This window comes from Cupressus sempervirens, chromosome 10, assembly GCF_028749045.1.
Source record: "Cupressus sempervirens isolate cs-2001-9-10 chromosome 10, ASM2874904v1, whole genome shotgun sequence".
NCBI classification, from domain to species: Eukaryota; Viridiplantae; Streptophyta; class Pinopsida; order Cupressales; family Cupressaceae; genus Cupressus; species Cupressus sempervirens.
This window is the reverse complement of record NC_143127.1, coordinates 565518433-565536390: the sequence shown is the minus strand read 5'-3', so window position 1 is coordinate 565536390 and position 17958 is coordinate 565518433. Positions and strand designations below refer to the sequence as shown.

Below are 17958 nucleotides of genomic sequence, written 5' to 3'. Positions count from 1 at the left end.
TTCCACTTGAGAATGAAAAAATAATGAATAATAGAATCAAGGGAAAGTGCATTTTGGTGTAACTTTATATTACAAGAAATGACCTTTTCAACTATTTTTTACTGCGAACAAAATCAAAGCTAAACAGAAAGATATATTAAATGTCTTTACCATTTATAGCCAGAACCATGACATAAAGGCAGTAGTAACCCAATGCCACTGAAGCTTCACCATCACTCCATTTTTTTCCATATAATAGTCTCACAAGGGTATAAGAGTAGCTCGGGCCAAATGTGATGAAGAAAAGTCCTGAAATGCATGCCCCATATGAACTAAAAGTTAAAAACATTCAAAATATCCCAAAATGGTGATAAAACTTCCATTGTTTCTGTAAGAATATAATTATTCCTCTGATTTATAATAATAGATTCTACCATTTTACTTTGACTGCATGCTCTAACATAAAAATATTAAAAGCTGATATAAAGAGTAACTTCATCAATCATGAAAATGAGATACAAAGTGCAGTTTTTCAAATGAACAGTCTTCAATAAATATCCACCAAAAAATCAGAAATATAAAGTTCAAAACCAAAAATAAAAATAATAATTTATACCAAGAGATGCATTATCTATTGCAATTTTGTGAAAACTTGACCAACAGCAGATATGATGCCATAAAACTATACATACCAAGCATGATGACAAGCTTTAAGCCCAAGTGTAGAACATGTTCTAAAGCCGAATTCCCCCGTGACGATTTGTCTACAATCAAAAAGGAGTATTTTATCATTGTCATATTGTATAAACACGATCAACTGGATAATAAAACATTTAACTTGTCTTCCAAGGACCAAGTTAATTTGTTTGTATTAAATAAAAAAGATATAAAACATGAAAGTGGAATTATCTAAGGATATACAACAATGGTAATTTCTGACAATTATATTGCCTGCTGACCAAACACAGATAAAGAAGATAAAGAGTTGATACAATCTTATTGGCCACTATTTGTATCTGCAGAATAGTTGATAACTTTCTCAAAAGGGACAGGAGGGCTCACCTTGTGCTGCCTTCGCAAAAATTGTAAATGCACTTTCTTCAAATGGTTGAAGCACAGAGCGAACAACCAGACTTCCTGAAAGATATAACCAGCAAAATCAATGATTCTGCAACAAAGAACATAATAGTTTGTACTGAACAGACCAGACATTGAATCAGTTTTAACTTTAAATATGTCATAATGCCCAAGATACAAAGACAGCTACAAGAATGCCGATTGCACTGAGAAATTTCATCCCAGTGGCCAGGACACATAGCTAATTGGCTTCAAGTGTGTTAACTTTCTTCAAGATGTGTATGCAAAATAGTTTTAATCCATAATCAAAAAATCTGGTGTTATAACAATTGGCCCCAGATGGCTCCTCCATGGTCGTTGAGAAATAAAAAGGCCAATATGCTATACCACTGCCTTTAGACAACTTCCACAACAGAGGAAGATGATCTTGTAAATTCTATGGAGACAAGACAACTTGCTATTAGACAAGTGAATTTTATTAATGTTGTGTCAGGTTACCTGCCTAGTTTCTCTACAAGACCATATGTGCCTTGGTTATAAGGAGTATCAAAGAGAACAAGAACAAGTTTTTCCCCTTCTTGAAGAACCAGCTTTTGAACAGACTGAAAAGTAAAGACCAAACAAGAACGCAGGAGCTGTCTGTCAAAATAACAAGTCCGACTCATTCTGTATCAAAGATTGAATTCCCATTAGTCCGTTTTCCACCAAACAAGAAAAAGAAGTAGCATAAAAGAAAAAAGTAAAAAACAAATGAAGGCATTGTACTTCAAAAACATTGAATAAACTTGCAAAGCCAAATCAAATATTATCTAAACAGTATGAAGTAAGAAGCTACATGCAAAACATATCATATACTTAGATACAAGTATAGAGCAATACCCAAAAGGAATCAAATGAACTTTAGTGTTTTCTTTCTCCGCTAGGCTTCTAAACACTGGGGTGTCAAGAAAGTAGCCCCAGTAACATAAAACCAAACAAACTGCATAGGCAATCTGGGAGAAAGCAAAAACCAGCCCTCTTTCCTGAAATAAATAAATAATTAATTGAAAAGTCTTTTCAAAACCCAAAACAGGAATAAGATACCCATACATGTTTTATCTCGAAAGAAACTAAAATGAAATAAATAAAAAAGAACACTGAAGCACAGAAAAGGAAATCAGAAAATTATTAAAAAATTACTGCTACCATAGCATTGAAACAATAAATATTAACTAAACTACGAATCTTCAACTAAAAAATTAAAACTATATGGTGAAGCTAAATCTTGATAACAATTAGCATTGAATCCCTACAACCATGTATGAAAATATTTGGTACAGCAACATCCAGTGCACTGAGATAGAAAAACGAAATTCCCTGTACATAGTAGCCTGCCTAAATATCTCACAACTACTAGCCGGCATAAATCCATAAAGAGGATGCACTTAGCACTTCAATAATACTATTTTCACCATCAGGTACTACCTGTCAATTATTGTCTTACATAATATTTAATACCTACTGATCAATAGATATGGTAACTTGGAACCCCTGAAAATTGGAGTATTGGAAATAGACAATTAGGGGCTGCATACAACCAGAAATATAGACAAGATAATCTATCAGTTGGATTAAACAGTCCTACACTCTATCCTTGTTCTTCTAATTCCGAATTATAATAAATATGAAGCTATTCATCAAATTAATATTGATGACAGAGGATGTGTAGGACACCTGCCTTAATATATTATGAGTGAATGGAGCATCTGCTGTGCAGTATATTTTATACTCTTCAGTTTGTCTGTTTATTCCAGGCAGCGATACTTATATTAGTTTGGGATATGCTGTTAATTGCAGTCTTAATGATCTGCACCACAACAATCTTGCTCTTGAACTCCATTGATTCTATTTCAGCACAGAACAGTATTTTATTGTTTTGTATTTCCTGTTTTCCTCCCCAATATATCGATTTATTATTCATATGTATTTATTTTGATAATCCCTTATTTCATATTTCCCTTATAATTAGGCAATATAGCTTATTCTATTAATTAGAATGTTAGTAATTTATCTCATCCCTATTACCCACAACACAAATATATTTAAATTGTGCCACACTTTAAGTAGACCCTATTACAAGCTAGAGTTGCCACTGCATCAAAAGATAGACCTGTCAATGCCCGATACAACCTCTAGACTTATAGAACACAGGAGACGGTTAAGCCATGTCATGAATTCCGAAGGGGAACGTTGGCGGTTAGTCCAACAATCCCCCCCTCAGCATTACTCGAGGAGATTCGAACTTGTGACCAAGCTCTAATACCACTTATTACAAGCTAGAGTTGTTGCACCAAAAGATCGACCTATCAATGCTCAGTACAACCACTAGACTTATAGAATATAGGAGGTAGTTAAGCCATGTCATGAATCCCGAAGGGGAACGTTGGTGGTTAGTCCAATAGACCCCACATTGTGTGATGTAGGAGAGTCCAATTAATTCAAATGGTCACTGCTATGCAGCCGACTATTCACTGTGCTTTCGCAGGTGTTTCTTAAGCTGCATGGTGGTTGTATTGTTTTTCACTTTACCGACCCTCTTCCATGCTCTCTTCAACTTGTTCTCTACTATGTTTCTTTCCTCATCAGTTCCTATGTGGGCTTTATCAATTGGTGACCTTTTCCAATATATTTTCCTTCGTCCATTTAATATATGTTAATGGGCTGAGTTGGCAATGTGCCACCCTTTTTAAATAGGTTTTGCCACATACTTTATTTTATCTTTTTGTTCCTTATGATGTTAAGGTTGTAGCTTTAGTTGGATTAAATTGACCCGGAGATAAATCTTTAATGGTTGTTGGTAAATCATCATTTAGAAATATATATATATATATATATATATATATATATATATATATATATATATATATATATATATAGCTATATTATTGTTAATATATTATTTAATGATGATTAATGATAGAGACATGTCTCCTCCTCTCATATTTATAAGTCATTCAAATCTGCATTTGGAACACACCAATATGATGGCAGTGTTTATTACAATTGCAGAAATCAATCTACAAAAATTCAACATGGTATCAGAGCGAGGCTGCCAATGTAAGAAAGAAATTAGAGAAATACAAGTGAATCTAAAAACAAAGAGACTATCTATGTTGCCAAGCATATTCATCAGAGAACAAAACATTGGATGATAAAGAGAGTCGGCTGAGCGATTGGTCTTAAGGATTGAAATCGAACAAGGAAAAACAATAGGATCGCCAAGAAAGATACATCGCAGCCAATATAAGAGTACACTTATATATTGGGAGAGGTTAATGAAAGATGTAACATGCAAGCGGGAGTAAAAGACAAAATCAATCATTTTGGACGATGGCTCCCATTAAATATGCGCTCTTAGGACCAAGCAAACTAAATTCCTTACACTAATGGAGAAAGAATAGAGACAATGATAGAATTACATGAAGGAATGAGAGAAAATAATCAATGTTCATTCTAGCACAAACAATGAGTGCATTAAACATAGCGGGAGATATATGCCATGGGACTCATTGCAATAGAGATGCAGCAAGATAATCAAGCAATATAAAGAGAATTTAATACCATAGAAAGTCAAGTCAAAAATGGAGTTGCATCAGAGTTTAGAAATTCACTTTTTGACTAAGGAAAATCATCGAACGAATATTCATCACAAATATAAATAATATTAGGACATAAGCCATGGGGAGTAATTTGGAAGGTTACCAAAGCAACGGATAAGGAGATTGTTTCTCACAATGAAGATTGAAGTGAAATGGTCGAGAGGAATTCACAGGAACGCTAAGCACAAAACACCCAAAGAGTAATCAATCGAGAATACGAAATTCTTCTACCAATCACATGTGGGTTTTGGAATTCCCAACTGATATAACACATATCATTGTAGAATAATACAACAGACCACTAATCACTGGAGTTAAAAGATTAGACTTGGGGAATTGAATCTTCATTATGACTAGCAGCAACATCCACATCAACACATAATTCTAAGGAGTTCAATAATAATTTCCATGAATCTCACGTTTGGTGCAAGTTTGCGTTTGGGCCTTGACCAATGAAGAGTTTGTCATAGTGAAGCCGAGAAGTAAGAATCTGCTATGCTGTTTGTTATCGGGTTCACATTCTTCTTGCATCAGGTTACGTGGAGTTTGTTGCTACATACATTGTCTTCATCACATTGGGAGTATTCTACATGATGGAACCATTTGGGATAGCTATCCAGTGGGAATTGAAGAGGGATCGAATCCAGTCATAGACGGCGATTCTTGAGTTGAAAGAATCATCATTACTAGGCTTATGTTGGTAGTAGAATATATTGGGATTGCATGGCATGATACTGAGTCATGGTAATTTTTGGGCGGTATCTGAGTTTTCTCTTTGGTATAGATTGCAAAGTTGGAGCCATAGGCTGACAGTGAGCATTTTCCAGTGCATGAATATTACTTTTCATAATAAACTACACATTCTCCATTAATTGGGCTTAAGAAACAACATTTGATAAGGTGAGAAAGGGAAAAGATAGTGTCGAATATTAGGAGTCAAGTCCGTTAAAGAGAAATCTTCAAGTGCTAAGTAATTATTTTAACATCAACATGACTAAGTAACCCAATGAGCATCGAACTTGGAATCTTGTGATTACATCAACCTTAAACAATCTATCATAGTTGCAATGGAGAAATTGATGATCTTCATTGAAAAAGTATACACTGGATTCAACTTACCAAATCACGTGTCAAACAATCCAATCAGCAATCAGAAGTGGCTATTAAAGCCAATTAGCAAGAGACTATACACAAAGAGAAGCACCGATTAAATGTTAATATATTATTAATTGACATTAGAAGACTAAAAACTAATCAGACATAGAAATTAGTGTAAAGTTTCTACAAATTCTGTTATAAATCAGACTTAGATTATACCTTCTAGTTTTATACTTGCTGAGGATGATCTTCAAATATGCAGACTTGAGTAAATTAATAAATATAATTCTGGAAATGTTTTCTATTTTGTGCAAATTGTCTTTAGGGCAGTATTGATCAAGGAGCAGACTTCTAATTTTTGTGTGTCCTTAAACTTCAACCACACCCTACATAAATACTGAATCCAAAGGGCATGTCCCTTGAAGGGACACGACCCTATCTACGTCGGCCCCTATATGCCTTCTCATAATTGGCGATCTTAAGAAGGTAACAGTTTGAAAATACTTAACTAAGATTTAGTTAAGATAATACTTGCACATAGTTGTCTTAAGAACCCTACCGATCACGTTTAAAAAAGGAGTAATAGGCCTTTATAAGGCATTTAAGAATGATAAGCTCTGTAGGATCTGCACAGTCAGATCAATATGGTGATCAGAGTTACAAAGTTTAACACTCTCCCTTAACTTGATAATCAAACCGAGAGATAACTTATCTAGCATCATCGATTACGATGATTAAGCAGATTGATACTCTATATCTATTTGAACTTCTAAGCATGTGGTATCATTGAACACATGATACTATGTCATATTACCATCTTGTGATATGACTTATCACTTATACTAGTGGTGACAGTATTGCATGGAATGCAACACACCAGATAAAAACCGAAGAATGATTAAATTCTTCATTTATCTAGGTTGTGACTCATAGGTACTAGCGATCCTATATCACAACATGATCTTGAGTTAAAATCTACCAAAACAAAGGATAAAGTCTGAAGAATAAATTCTTCCTTTATCCAAGTTGTGACTCATAGGCATAGAAATGTCTATGTCACAAATGATCTTGAACTCGTCTAGATCTGACAGTAGTTCTCTACTGTTGAGCACATTATCTAAGAGATCGTCATCTCCCATAATGTCTTTTATACAAGTATTCATTATCTCAAAGATCGTCACCTCATAAATAATGAATACAAATGGTGGAGCCCATAACAATCAATAGCCTAACAATAATAATTATTTTAATAATAATTTAAAGAATACAAATGAATTATGATTCAACCATACCAAGTCTTTTCTTGAAGTGATCTATCTTCACTCGAGAGAGAGGTTTGGTAAGAATATATGTTGTCTGCTCTATAGTGCAAATGTATTCTAATTTTATAGTATTCCTATCTACCATATCTCTTACATAATGGTAAGGAATTTCAATATGCTTGGACCTATCATGAAAAATTGGATTCGCAGAAAGCTTTATTAAACTTTGATTATCACAATGAATAATAGTAGGATTCATGGCTTGACCAAATAATCCCCTAAGTAACTTTCTAAGCCAAACTACTTCCCGAGAGGCCATCACTGCTGCAATGTATTCGGCTTCTATGAAACTTCGTGCTACTGAAGACTGCTTTTTGCATATCCATGAAACACTTGAAGTGCTTTTCCTGTTAGTAACACTTCTAGCCCAATCTGAGTCTGTGTATCCATGTAGGTCCAATTCAACTTTCTCATACTTAAGCCCAAGCTTATGAGTGCCTTGTAAGTATCTCATGATGTGTTTGACTGCAATTAGGTGAATCTCCTTTGGCTCACACATAAACTGACTTATGCATTAACAGCATAGCAAATATCAAGTCTTGTATTTACCAAGTACATAAGGGGCACAATTATCTGTCTGTAAAGAGTAGAATCTATGGAAGGTGAATTTGTTGCTGCTTCCTTAAGTTTATGTAGATTAGTCTCCATGGGAGAAGACATAGGCCTACAGTTCCACATTCCAAATCTCTTCAAGATGTCTAATGTATACTTTCCTTGATTAAGTATGATGCTATTAGAATTCTTCCATACTTCCAATCCTAGGAAGTAATGGAGTCCTAAATCTTTCATTTCAAATTCTTTGATTAGATCTTTCTTGCATTGATCTATGAGATGATCAGCACCTGTTATTAGTAAATCATCAACATGCAATATCAAAATTACCATATCATCTTTATCCTTTTTACAATATGGATGTGGATCAGCTTCATTCTTGGAGAATCCTAAGCCAGTGAGATACTTATCAATTCTTTCATACCATTCCTTTAGAGCCTATTAAGCCCATAGAGAGCTTTCTTGAGCCTGCAAACAAAAATTTTAGGGTTATGAGTTTCAGATCTTTCAGGTTGCTCCAAATATACCTCTTTTGTAATCTTTCCATTCAGAAATGTTATTTTTACATCCATCTAATGTACTTTCCATCCCTTTGATTCTACAATAGCTAGGACTGCTCTTATGGAGGTGTATCTGGCAACAAGAGCAAAAGTTTCTTCATAATCAATCCCCTCTTTCTGAGAGAATCCCCTAGCTACGAATTTCATATTTTTCAATGCTACCGTCAGCAGCATGCTTGATTTTAAATATCCACTTGGAAGAAACAACAAATCTTCCTTCAAGTCTTGGAACAATTTCTCAAACATCATTCTTCCTAATAGATTGGTATTCTTCCATCATGGCATCCTTCCAAGTTGTATTTTTAATAGCATCTGAAACATTGGTTGGTTTTGATCTAGACAAATCATTCATGTTTGTTGCACAACTAGAAAATCTTTTGGGTCTTTTGCTTTCTCTGGAGGTTCCAAATAGTGCAGCAAAGTCTTGTGCTTCCTCTACAATCTTAATAGCACAAAGTGGTCGTTTCTTAGGAGTTTGAGTTTCCTCCAAATTGGGGTTTTGAATTTCATCTTCAATTTCTTCAATGTTATCCTTCTGAAACTTAGATTCATGATTTTCTTCATAACTAGGTATATATGTAGGATCTTCAGAACTAAGGACTCTTTTGAATGCTAAATCTTCTTCAAATATTATATCCCTACTAAGTTCAATATTTTTCTGACCAAGTATGAAAATCCTATATGCTTTAGATATTTCACTATACCCTACAAAATAACTTTCCTCCTGGAGGGTTTTAACTTAGTTCTCTTTTCTTTTGGAACATGTATATATGTTGGACACCCAAAAATCCTAAGATAACTTATATTAGGTTTAACCTTAGTAAAGACTTCTTCAAGAGTTTTATCTCTAATGTAGGAGTGAGGACTTTTGTTTTGAATATAGACAACAATACAAGAGGCTTCTACCCAAAGATAATATTCTAGATTTAAATCAAATATCATAGCTCTTGCAACTTCTATAATTGTCTTATTCTTCCTTTCTGCTACCCCATTTTGTTGTAGGTTATAAAGAACAATACACTCCCTCTTAAGTCTTGTTTCTTTACAAAACTCTTTAAACAAATCTAAGGTATATTCTCCTCCATTATCAATCCTAAAAGTTATAATTTTATGTCTTGATAAGTTTTCAGTTAAGGTTTTAAATTTTTTAAATCTCTTAAGAATTTCTTCCGATTCTTTACATTTTAAGAAGTAAATCCAAGTTTTCCTAGAGAAGTCAGCTATAAAAAGTATATAGTACCAGAATCCTCCAAGAGAAGGAACAAACATAGGTCTACATAAATCTGAGTGGATTAATTCCAAAATATTGTTAGTTTTTCTAGTGCTATCATGAAATGGACTTTTGGTGTTCTTACCCAACGTGCATTCTTTGCATATGCTTGAATGATCTTTATTTAACTTAGGTAAACCGCTAACCATCTTCTCCATAGTTGATAAGGTTTTGAAATTTAGATGTCCTAACCTTCTATGCCATATTTCATTTATATCGGCAGCTTTATGAATTAAGGCTTGAATGTGTCGACTAGGTTTTGAATTTAATTCATACAAGGACCCCTTTCTTTGAACAATCAATTTTGCTTTCTTAAATGAGGAGTTCTTAGCCCAGGTCATTACTTTACTGTCCATGAATGCAAAATTATGTCCATCATCTTCAAGTGTTGTAACCAAGATTAGATTCATTTTTATTTCTAGTACATAGAGTACTTTGAGATGTAGAGAACTATCCGACTTTAGTTTCAAGGTACAATTTCCAATTCCTTTGACGGAATGTGCTGAATTATCACCGATGGTGACTTCACCATTAACATTTTTTGATATAGAGTCTAGTGCTTCTTTGTATCCTATAATATGTCGAGATGATCCACTATCAATCACCCATGCCTTACTTGAGACTTCATTTGATAGAGCCGAATATGATACACAATTCTCAAGATCATAGTTATCTTCTTGTTTGTACAGTTTACTTGCTACTTAGAATTCTCAGGGCAATTAGATCTATAGTGTCCAAATTTTTGGCATTTGAAGCATTTTATTTTGGATAGATCTTTCTTAGGTTTGTCATTCTTTTGATTACCTTTTTTCTTCTTGAAGTGCTTCTTCTTACCTTTATAGGAATTTGTATTGAGAACATGAAGTTCATCTTCAGTTTTCAACTTTCCCCGTTTCTTAAGTTTTCTAGATTCTTCCTAAAGATAATCTCTCTTAGGTCTATTGAAGTTAGGAAGATTGTCTCTAGCACTTACTCCTTTTGCAAATGTTTCTCATGAATCTAGTAACCCATCTATAGCCATCAGTGTTAGTTCCTTGTCATCAATTATGGTTCCTATACTTGCAAGTTCATCTCATAGACTGGCAACCCTTAGGAAGTAAGAATTCATCGATTCTCCCTTCTTTCTCTGTATATTATTTAGTTGTCTTTTTAGTGCGAGGACTCCAGTTGCATTATTGACCTCATATGCATTCATCATATGAAATGTTTGATGTTTCGTTAGCATGCGTACTATTTCATTTTTCACTCCATCTAATATGATTTGCATGGCAGGTCGTTTGGATGCTGAATCAACAAACTGTTTCACATTATTTTCTTCAAGAATCATCATGATTCTGAATTTCCAAGCATCAAAGTGTTCTCTCCCATCAAACCTATCTTCGGGTCTGATTGTGTATGCCATTGAAGATAGAAGAATAATTTTAGTTATATTAAGTCTGATCGTTTAATTTGCAGAGCCTAGGTTTGGCTACCAGAGCTCTAATACCAAATTCTATTATAAATCAGACTTAGATTATACCTTCTAGTTTTATACTTGCTGAGGATGATCTTCAAATATGCAGACTTGAGTGAATTAATAAACATAATTCTGGAAATGTTTTTTATTTTCTGCAAATTGTCTTTAGGGCAGTATTGATCAAGGGGTAGACTTCTAATTTTTGTGTGTCCTTAAACTTCAACCACACCCTATATAAATACCGAATCCAAAGGGCATTGTCCCTTGAAGGGACATAACCCTATCTAGGTCGGCCCATACATGCCTTCTCATAATCGGCAATCTTAAGAAGGTAATGATTTGAGAATACTTAACTAAGATTTAGTTAAGATAATACTTGCACATAGTTGTCTTAAGAACCCTGCCGATCATGTTTAGACAAGGAGTAATAGGCCTTTATAAGGCATTTCAGAATGATAAGCTTTGTGCGATCTACACAATCAGAGCAGTATGGTGATCGGAGTTATGAATTTAACAATTAGCTTATTACTATAAGTGATACTAGAAAGGTTGCCACATGCTTCAAGAGTCTTAATCAAAAGTTATGAATCTGCTTCATCACTATGAGTCGAGGAGAAGAGATACACAGTATATTAACATCAATATAACCAAGAAGGAATACAAGTAATTAAGAATTAATTAGTAGCATAACCCACATTGTTATATCAGAAATAGCCAACTGCAGAGCAGAGATTTGAGAATTCAGTCAGCAACAACATTGATGAACATAGGATTTTGGTTCTATTCACCACCTTACTCTAAATCATGACTATGGAGAGAGGATGATCAAATAAATGAGAACTTGAAAATAAGATCTAAAAAGGGAACTTTACAAACCTACATTTTGATAGTATGTAAAACTTAACACTTTATTGCCAGGATTGACGCATAAAGTCACTTTCACTAAGAGGAAGGATATACCATAGCAATTGGTAAATGTGTTTGTGAATTTGATAAAGCATGTTGAGGCAATGATATTAATCAAGACACAAAGGCTAATATCATACTTCAACTTTATCAGATTGGACATACTTAAACTATCACATGCCCCTAATAGTTATTGAGTTATGTCCCCATTGATGAAGAAATATCGATGAAGTGCAAATTTGAAAGCAAAGTCTTTAAGGATTGTTGAAATTAGACCATATTACTACTACTACATAACTGCATGGTGTTATTCGAAAGTAAGGATTTGTTGAACAAGAAATATTTCCTAGAGAAGAGAATCAATTTGGTGCTCAGAGATAGTCCGTGTAGCATGAGAAGTTGTGAGTTTGTTGGGACCTTGAAAAATAATCATTGCTAACAAAGATGTTTTGTAGTGTCGTGATGACATCCTATTGAACCTTAGAATCTAAAGGAGGAAATAAAAGAGGGACCAATAAAGGGAAAGCCATAGCCATACACCTGTGAATCTTTGTCTCATGTTTTACCAGAAGGGATAAAGACTTACGAAGAATACATTAACTTCTGATGATCTATCCCTAAAAGACTAAAAACTCTATAAAAATGAAGTCTGTGGGAATTTTACATTGTGGGGGGTGAATAATTACCTTAATCAATGTTTCATTCCAATTAAAGGCATTTGCAGATTTGATGCATATTTGGAGAAATTAATATCAAGGATGTTGATGTACAAATAAGTATTTATTATTCTTAAGTATTACATTTATCTACTCATTATAGTCTCTATCTTTTATTTCTATATTTACCTTGATCTTTTGCTTTATGTCTGAGGATGTTCTTGCAAGAAATGGTTGGTACTTTACCAAATATTGTGCGGACTCAATCTTATGGAAGCAGCTCTAAAGAAGTTATGATCTAGAATTCATTAGAATTCCTTAAACTCCTTTAGTTAATCAAAAACCTCTTATTTTTGTTTGTGGAAAATATATTGACATTCTATAGGAGAAATCATCTATAGGATAAACATAAATTAAAGTTTCCTAGTAATGAAAGACAAACAGGACCAAAAATATCACTATGTATTAGCTGCAAAATCCCATTTCTCTTGTAGCACTAGTGAGGAACTGTACTAAATTTTATAATCATATAGACTATGTTGACTAAAGGAAAAATCTATAGAAAAATCAAATATTCCTTCAGCCATAACTTTTTAGTGTGCAAAGTTCAAAGGTCTTTTGCTCCAATACCTCGTGTTCTTCAATAGAAAATCATTGTATCTCCAAAAGAAGCATATGAATTCCAACCTCAAGAACAAGGAACATTCTACATCCATCATTCATATTACTTAATACAAGTTCGCTATCCTTATTACATGTTTACTTGCATTGCTAATGCTATTTATATCAAATTTCTAGGCAGCTTTGGAATTTGTAGAATCCTAGGGACAGTTATAATTCTTGCATCGTTGAACATCAAGTTATCCTTTCCTCACCTTATGACCTTATATGATAATTTATGTCCTAAGAAGACATCAAGTTCATTTAATTTCATATTTGTGGAGCCACTCCTTGTGTGAAGTCATATAAAAGGAAGAAACCTAATCAACCAACCATGCATAATTAAATGTGTGTTTACTTGAAGACGGCAGGCATACGTCCCTTGTTTCAATGCAAGTATATGTTTCCATGGCAAGGAAATCATCATGTGCATTACCCTTTTCAACTTTAAACTTCTTAAAACGCCTAGTCTTGTAACAGTTCCAACATTCCTTCATCAACCTTTGTAGAGATTTAAAGTTACCTCAGGAATTCAATTGTTTGTCTACTAACACTTTTTCTCTCTCTTAGGAAAACAAGGTCTCCATGAATTTTTGTGTCATTTCTTCCAAGTTCTAATAACAAGGATGCACCTATTACCACAAGTTTTAATTTAGAGTATGTACTACTCATGGCCATAGCAAGATTATCCCCTAAATCTAACAAAGAACAGAACAAAGTCATAAGTTTATCTTCTTCATCCATTTTAAGATCAACCAAGGCTAAATGGTTTACCGCCATGTTAAAATCATTCAAATGCACTATCATGGACTCACCATCATACATCCTAAAAGAAGACTTCGTTTAAAGGGGAAAAAAATAGGAATATTGTCTAGTACAAAGACCTTAACTTATCCCATATTGTGTTTGCATTGGCTTGTTTAGAGACATTCAATAATAATGAATCTAAAATGCACAGTCTAATTGAACTCTTCAACTACCTATCAATCTTCATCCATTCTTCTACCACCATACTAGAGCGATCCTTTCCCAACAAACCACCAATCTCTATCCACAAAGTCTTTCGTCTAAAACTTCCATTACTTGCATTTTTGGCCGTTAAAGTTTCCAATCTCCATCCTCTACACATTCATTATTTTGTAGATATCTAATCAAGAAGAGGCTTATCACAAGACCAAGATACCCTTGCTATCAAGGAACTAACTAAATCCTACCTCTAATACCAAATGAAGAGAAAAGATACCAAACATAAGTAGAAACAACACAAACAAAATCTTTTAGGGAAACATAATCAACACATCAAGCAAGCCTCAAGAACCTAGTACATGGCTAGAGATTCATAATCAAACCAATTCATTTAGGATATTTTCTTGAAACCAAGTGAACCCAATAACATGAGCACCAAATATGAGGAAGTGTGATTTCCATACAATATTGTTTGAGCAAGTAATGCATTGCAACATTGAGACCACCTTCTTAGCAGAAACACTGTTTGATATCGAAATTAACCCAAGGCTAAGAAACATCATCATTTAGCAAACTATCCACTACTTTGCATTCGGTTTCTATTGCTCTTACCATCACTATTAACCACTCTCGCTTGCAAAATCATCCGATATCAGATAGCTCATATCAAAAAGACCTTGTTAGTTCCTCTCATTAGTCTACTAATAAATCTCTGTAGTTTGTTTCTGTACCTTCTTTATGCTTAGACTGAGACACCCATTAAATAGATTACAACAATCCAAGTTTAATGGTTTTCGCATACAATTTTAGGCTGTCCAACAATTTTCAATATTTCTGCCTGCAGCCACATGAATCTGAAACTCCATTGAATCAAACCATGATGGCCTAAAGCTTTGAAAATGACAAATTTACATATATACTACTGAGTCTGCAAGAGTAATCCACAAGTAAATGATTTCATTCAACCAGATTAGTACTACCATCCCCTTAAATACATGACATTTTCAGTCTGCTGATCATCAAAGAACGTTTTTCCTTCGACAATGTACAGATCACCATCAAACCATGGGCAAGATTTATATCAAAACTCACTAGCTCTTCAATATCTTCATGCTTTTAAATTGGACTGGATAGAGGGATTAAATAGACTGTAAACATATGTTCTAGCCTCTGCATTCACTTGTAATAATATTTTGATTTTGGCCTTAGAGACTTAAACTAGACTCAAGTCAAGCGATGCACTTGCTTTATGCTTTTTTTCATGTATTAGAATTCCAATAAAAGATGCTAACAAAATTCATCTCTCTGTGCTCTGTCCAGTTAGTTATGTGCATTATCAGAAGCCAGTCCTTTCCCTTTCAGTAGATATATGCATCTTGTACTAGCTCGTGTCATACAATTTTCTCGAAAAGCCTTGTCGCTGTGGGGTCAACAATAACTATAAGAAAAATGCAAGATAGGTTTGCAGTTTTATATCACCACTAATCTTAGTCAGTTCTAGGAAGGATATGTCTTAAAACATTCCCTGTACTTGTTTGGTCATGCATGTAGCTTCCTATCTCTAAGCAACATCCTTTGGCTTTTGCAAACCCATAATCAATCTGTGGTCACTGCATTTTAAGCCAAGGTTTAGAGAATATTCAAAAGAAGACAGAAAGAACTAAAACTTTGTTCCATGAACTTCCAGAACAAGCTAACTTAGCCTCGTCGTGCATTATAACATCTCCTTTGAACAAGAAATGTACTTTATAAACATATACTTCCTATTCATAGAAGAGGTTAGACTAAAAAAATACCATTCCTATTCCATTTATGATCATAATATAAGTGGTTGCACAGCGAAAAAAGGTAGCAATTGCTTCTGCTTTAACCCGCAGTCCCAAAAGAAGTAGATTTTGTGCAAGAATATAGAGAGGCTCGGTCAGAAGCTCTAGGAAACATGCAGCTCCTGCACAGAAAAGGAAAATTCAACAATTCTCATTATTTTATCATCAAAGTTTTAAGGTAAAACCATCTTTAAAGTTGCAACATAGTAAGTTATTTGACTCTTTCTCTTCAGAAAGAAAAATTAACAAGAGAACATAATTAAAGAAGATAACCTCATGGTGTGTCAGTAAAGTTAGAACAGAAACTGAAATAAAGAGAATGAAACCTTGAGCTGCTTAGTTATACTAGAATATTTTGGATTCTTTTAAAATTTAAGTATCTTTGCTATTTTACCTAGCCTAATAGAATCTTCTATTAATGGTCATTTAGGTTTTCTATTTATTATTTTATTTGAGTCTTCCAGGTTTAGAGCTTTAGTATGAAGCTCTTGTAACGTTCAATGTGTATCCGATGAATCCATTCATTCAAGCACACAATTTCGAGTTTCATGGTATAAGAGCAAATTTTCTAGGTGAGTATTTTCTGTAATTTGCAATTGGAAATCACGTGAGAAATAAAACAAAAATACAAGAGTTTTCATAAAACCTCTATGGGTGTCTCTAGGGCGTCCAAAAAAATTGTGATGTCTACAAGCAAATGCAAAAAAAACCTAACACAATTTCTTTCGTTTTTCTTTTTTCTTCTGCAACATCAGCTCCCGTGCAAGTTTTCTTGCGACCGCGTGGAAGTTTTTTCTACCATCCGTAGCTTGTTCGCACATGTTCAGTCTTTGCGCATAAGTGTTGCTTATCACATGATTTTTTAGTCACGATTTTCATGACCTCTGCCAATGATTTTTTTGACCTACAAGATTTTCTTGCTTGTGCAAATTCAACATTTGTGTTTATTTCAGTTCTGCATCATTTCTCCATGGCCCATGGATGCATTTTTTTCCCAGATCCAATCTTTATGACCTCACATGGATTTGGAGTTTTTTGAGAGTTTGCACATTTTTTGAGACACAATTTTAGGGTTGGACTAATATTTTTTAAAAACATAATCCTCCCTAGGTTTTCTACAACAATTTTGTGTTGGAATTGGTGTCAATTGATTGGCTTCTACTACCTCAGTTTTCATGCCTTCACAAGATACCATAATGGTGTCTTTGACCAACATTATGTTCAAGGGCAATTACTGATTCAATGGCCACAACTACAACACCTAGAAGCAATGCATGATGAGGATATATGAATATCAGTGCCTTGAAAAGGTTGTTATGGGTACACAAAAATACGTCCAACAAGAGGTGAGATTTCTTTCTCAAGAATATGTTGTTTTCTATCATAATGGATGAGAAGATGTCTCTCTAGGCACATCTTACAAAGATCAAGGACATTTGTGACCAGCTAAAGGATATTGGCCACATGGAGGAAGAAGATATGGTAATGATTGTGTGGAAAAATTTTGCCCTGATCCTATCAACATTTCATTAGAATGTTGAATATCACTTCTACTAGTGTTGATTTGAAGTTTCCTAATCTCTACAACAAGATTTTACCACAGGATAGATGGAAGCAACAGTTTGGAAGTGATGCTAGTTTGTCCACCATAGAAAAAGTGGCCTTCATAGCCAAGGCCTCGAACAAGAACAAAGATTATCTTAGTCCTCCTGTAGAAAACACCAAGTAAACCTCCGGCATCTTCACAAAAGAAGAGTGTTCATAGCAACTATTGTCACAATTTTGGTCACATGAAGATAGGTTATGAGAAATAGTTGCAACCCCGCAATCTACACAGAGAGGATCTCAGCAGAAGGCCAAGTTGCTCTCCACACCAATTAGAGGGAATCTGCCTCATATGCATTTATGGCCCCATGCCCATCATATCATGAGAAATCATTTGCATGATACATTGATTATGGCACCCCTTGGCATTTCACATCATTGAGATTA

The 17958-nt window shown here is 34.2% G+C and overlaps 1 protein-coding gene across 2 annotated transcripts in view; it reads right to left on the bottom strand.

Annotated features, from left to right (window-relative positions):
* The window catches only part of LOC149535139 (lipid transporter), a 116059-nt gene that overhangs the window by 14442 nt on the left and 83659 nt on the right, over positions 1-17958 (bottom strand). Inside the window, exons 5-10 of one of the 2 annotated variants that reach the window (XM_089804352.1) lie at positions 15937-16088; positions 1936-2078; positions 1559-1722; positions 1042-1116; positions 672-743; positions 151-288 (exon numbers count right to left, since the gene is read on the bottom strand). In XM_089804352.1, coding sequence (XP_089660478.1) covers positions 151-288; positions 672-743; positions 1042-1116; positions 1559-1722; positions 1936-2078; positions 15937-16088 — 744 coding nt within the window. Of the gene's footprint in view, positions 1-150; positions 289-671; positions 744-1041; positions 1117-1554; positions 1723-1935; positions 2079-15936; positions 16089-17958 lie in introns of both variants that reach the window. The other variant, XM_089804351.1, reaches the window with a different exon arrangement.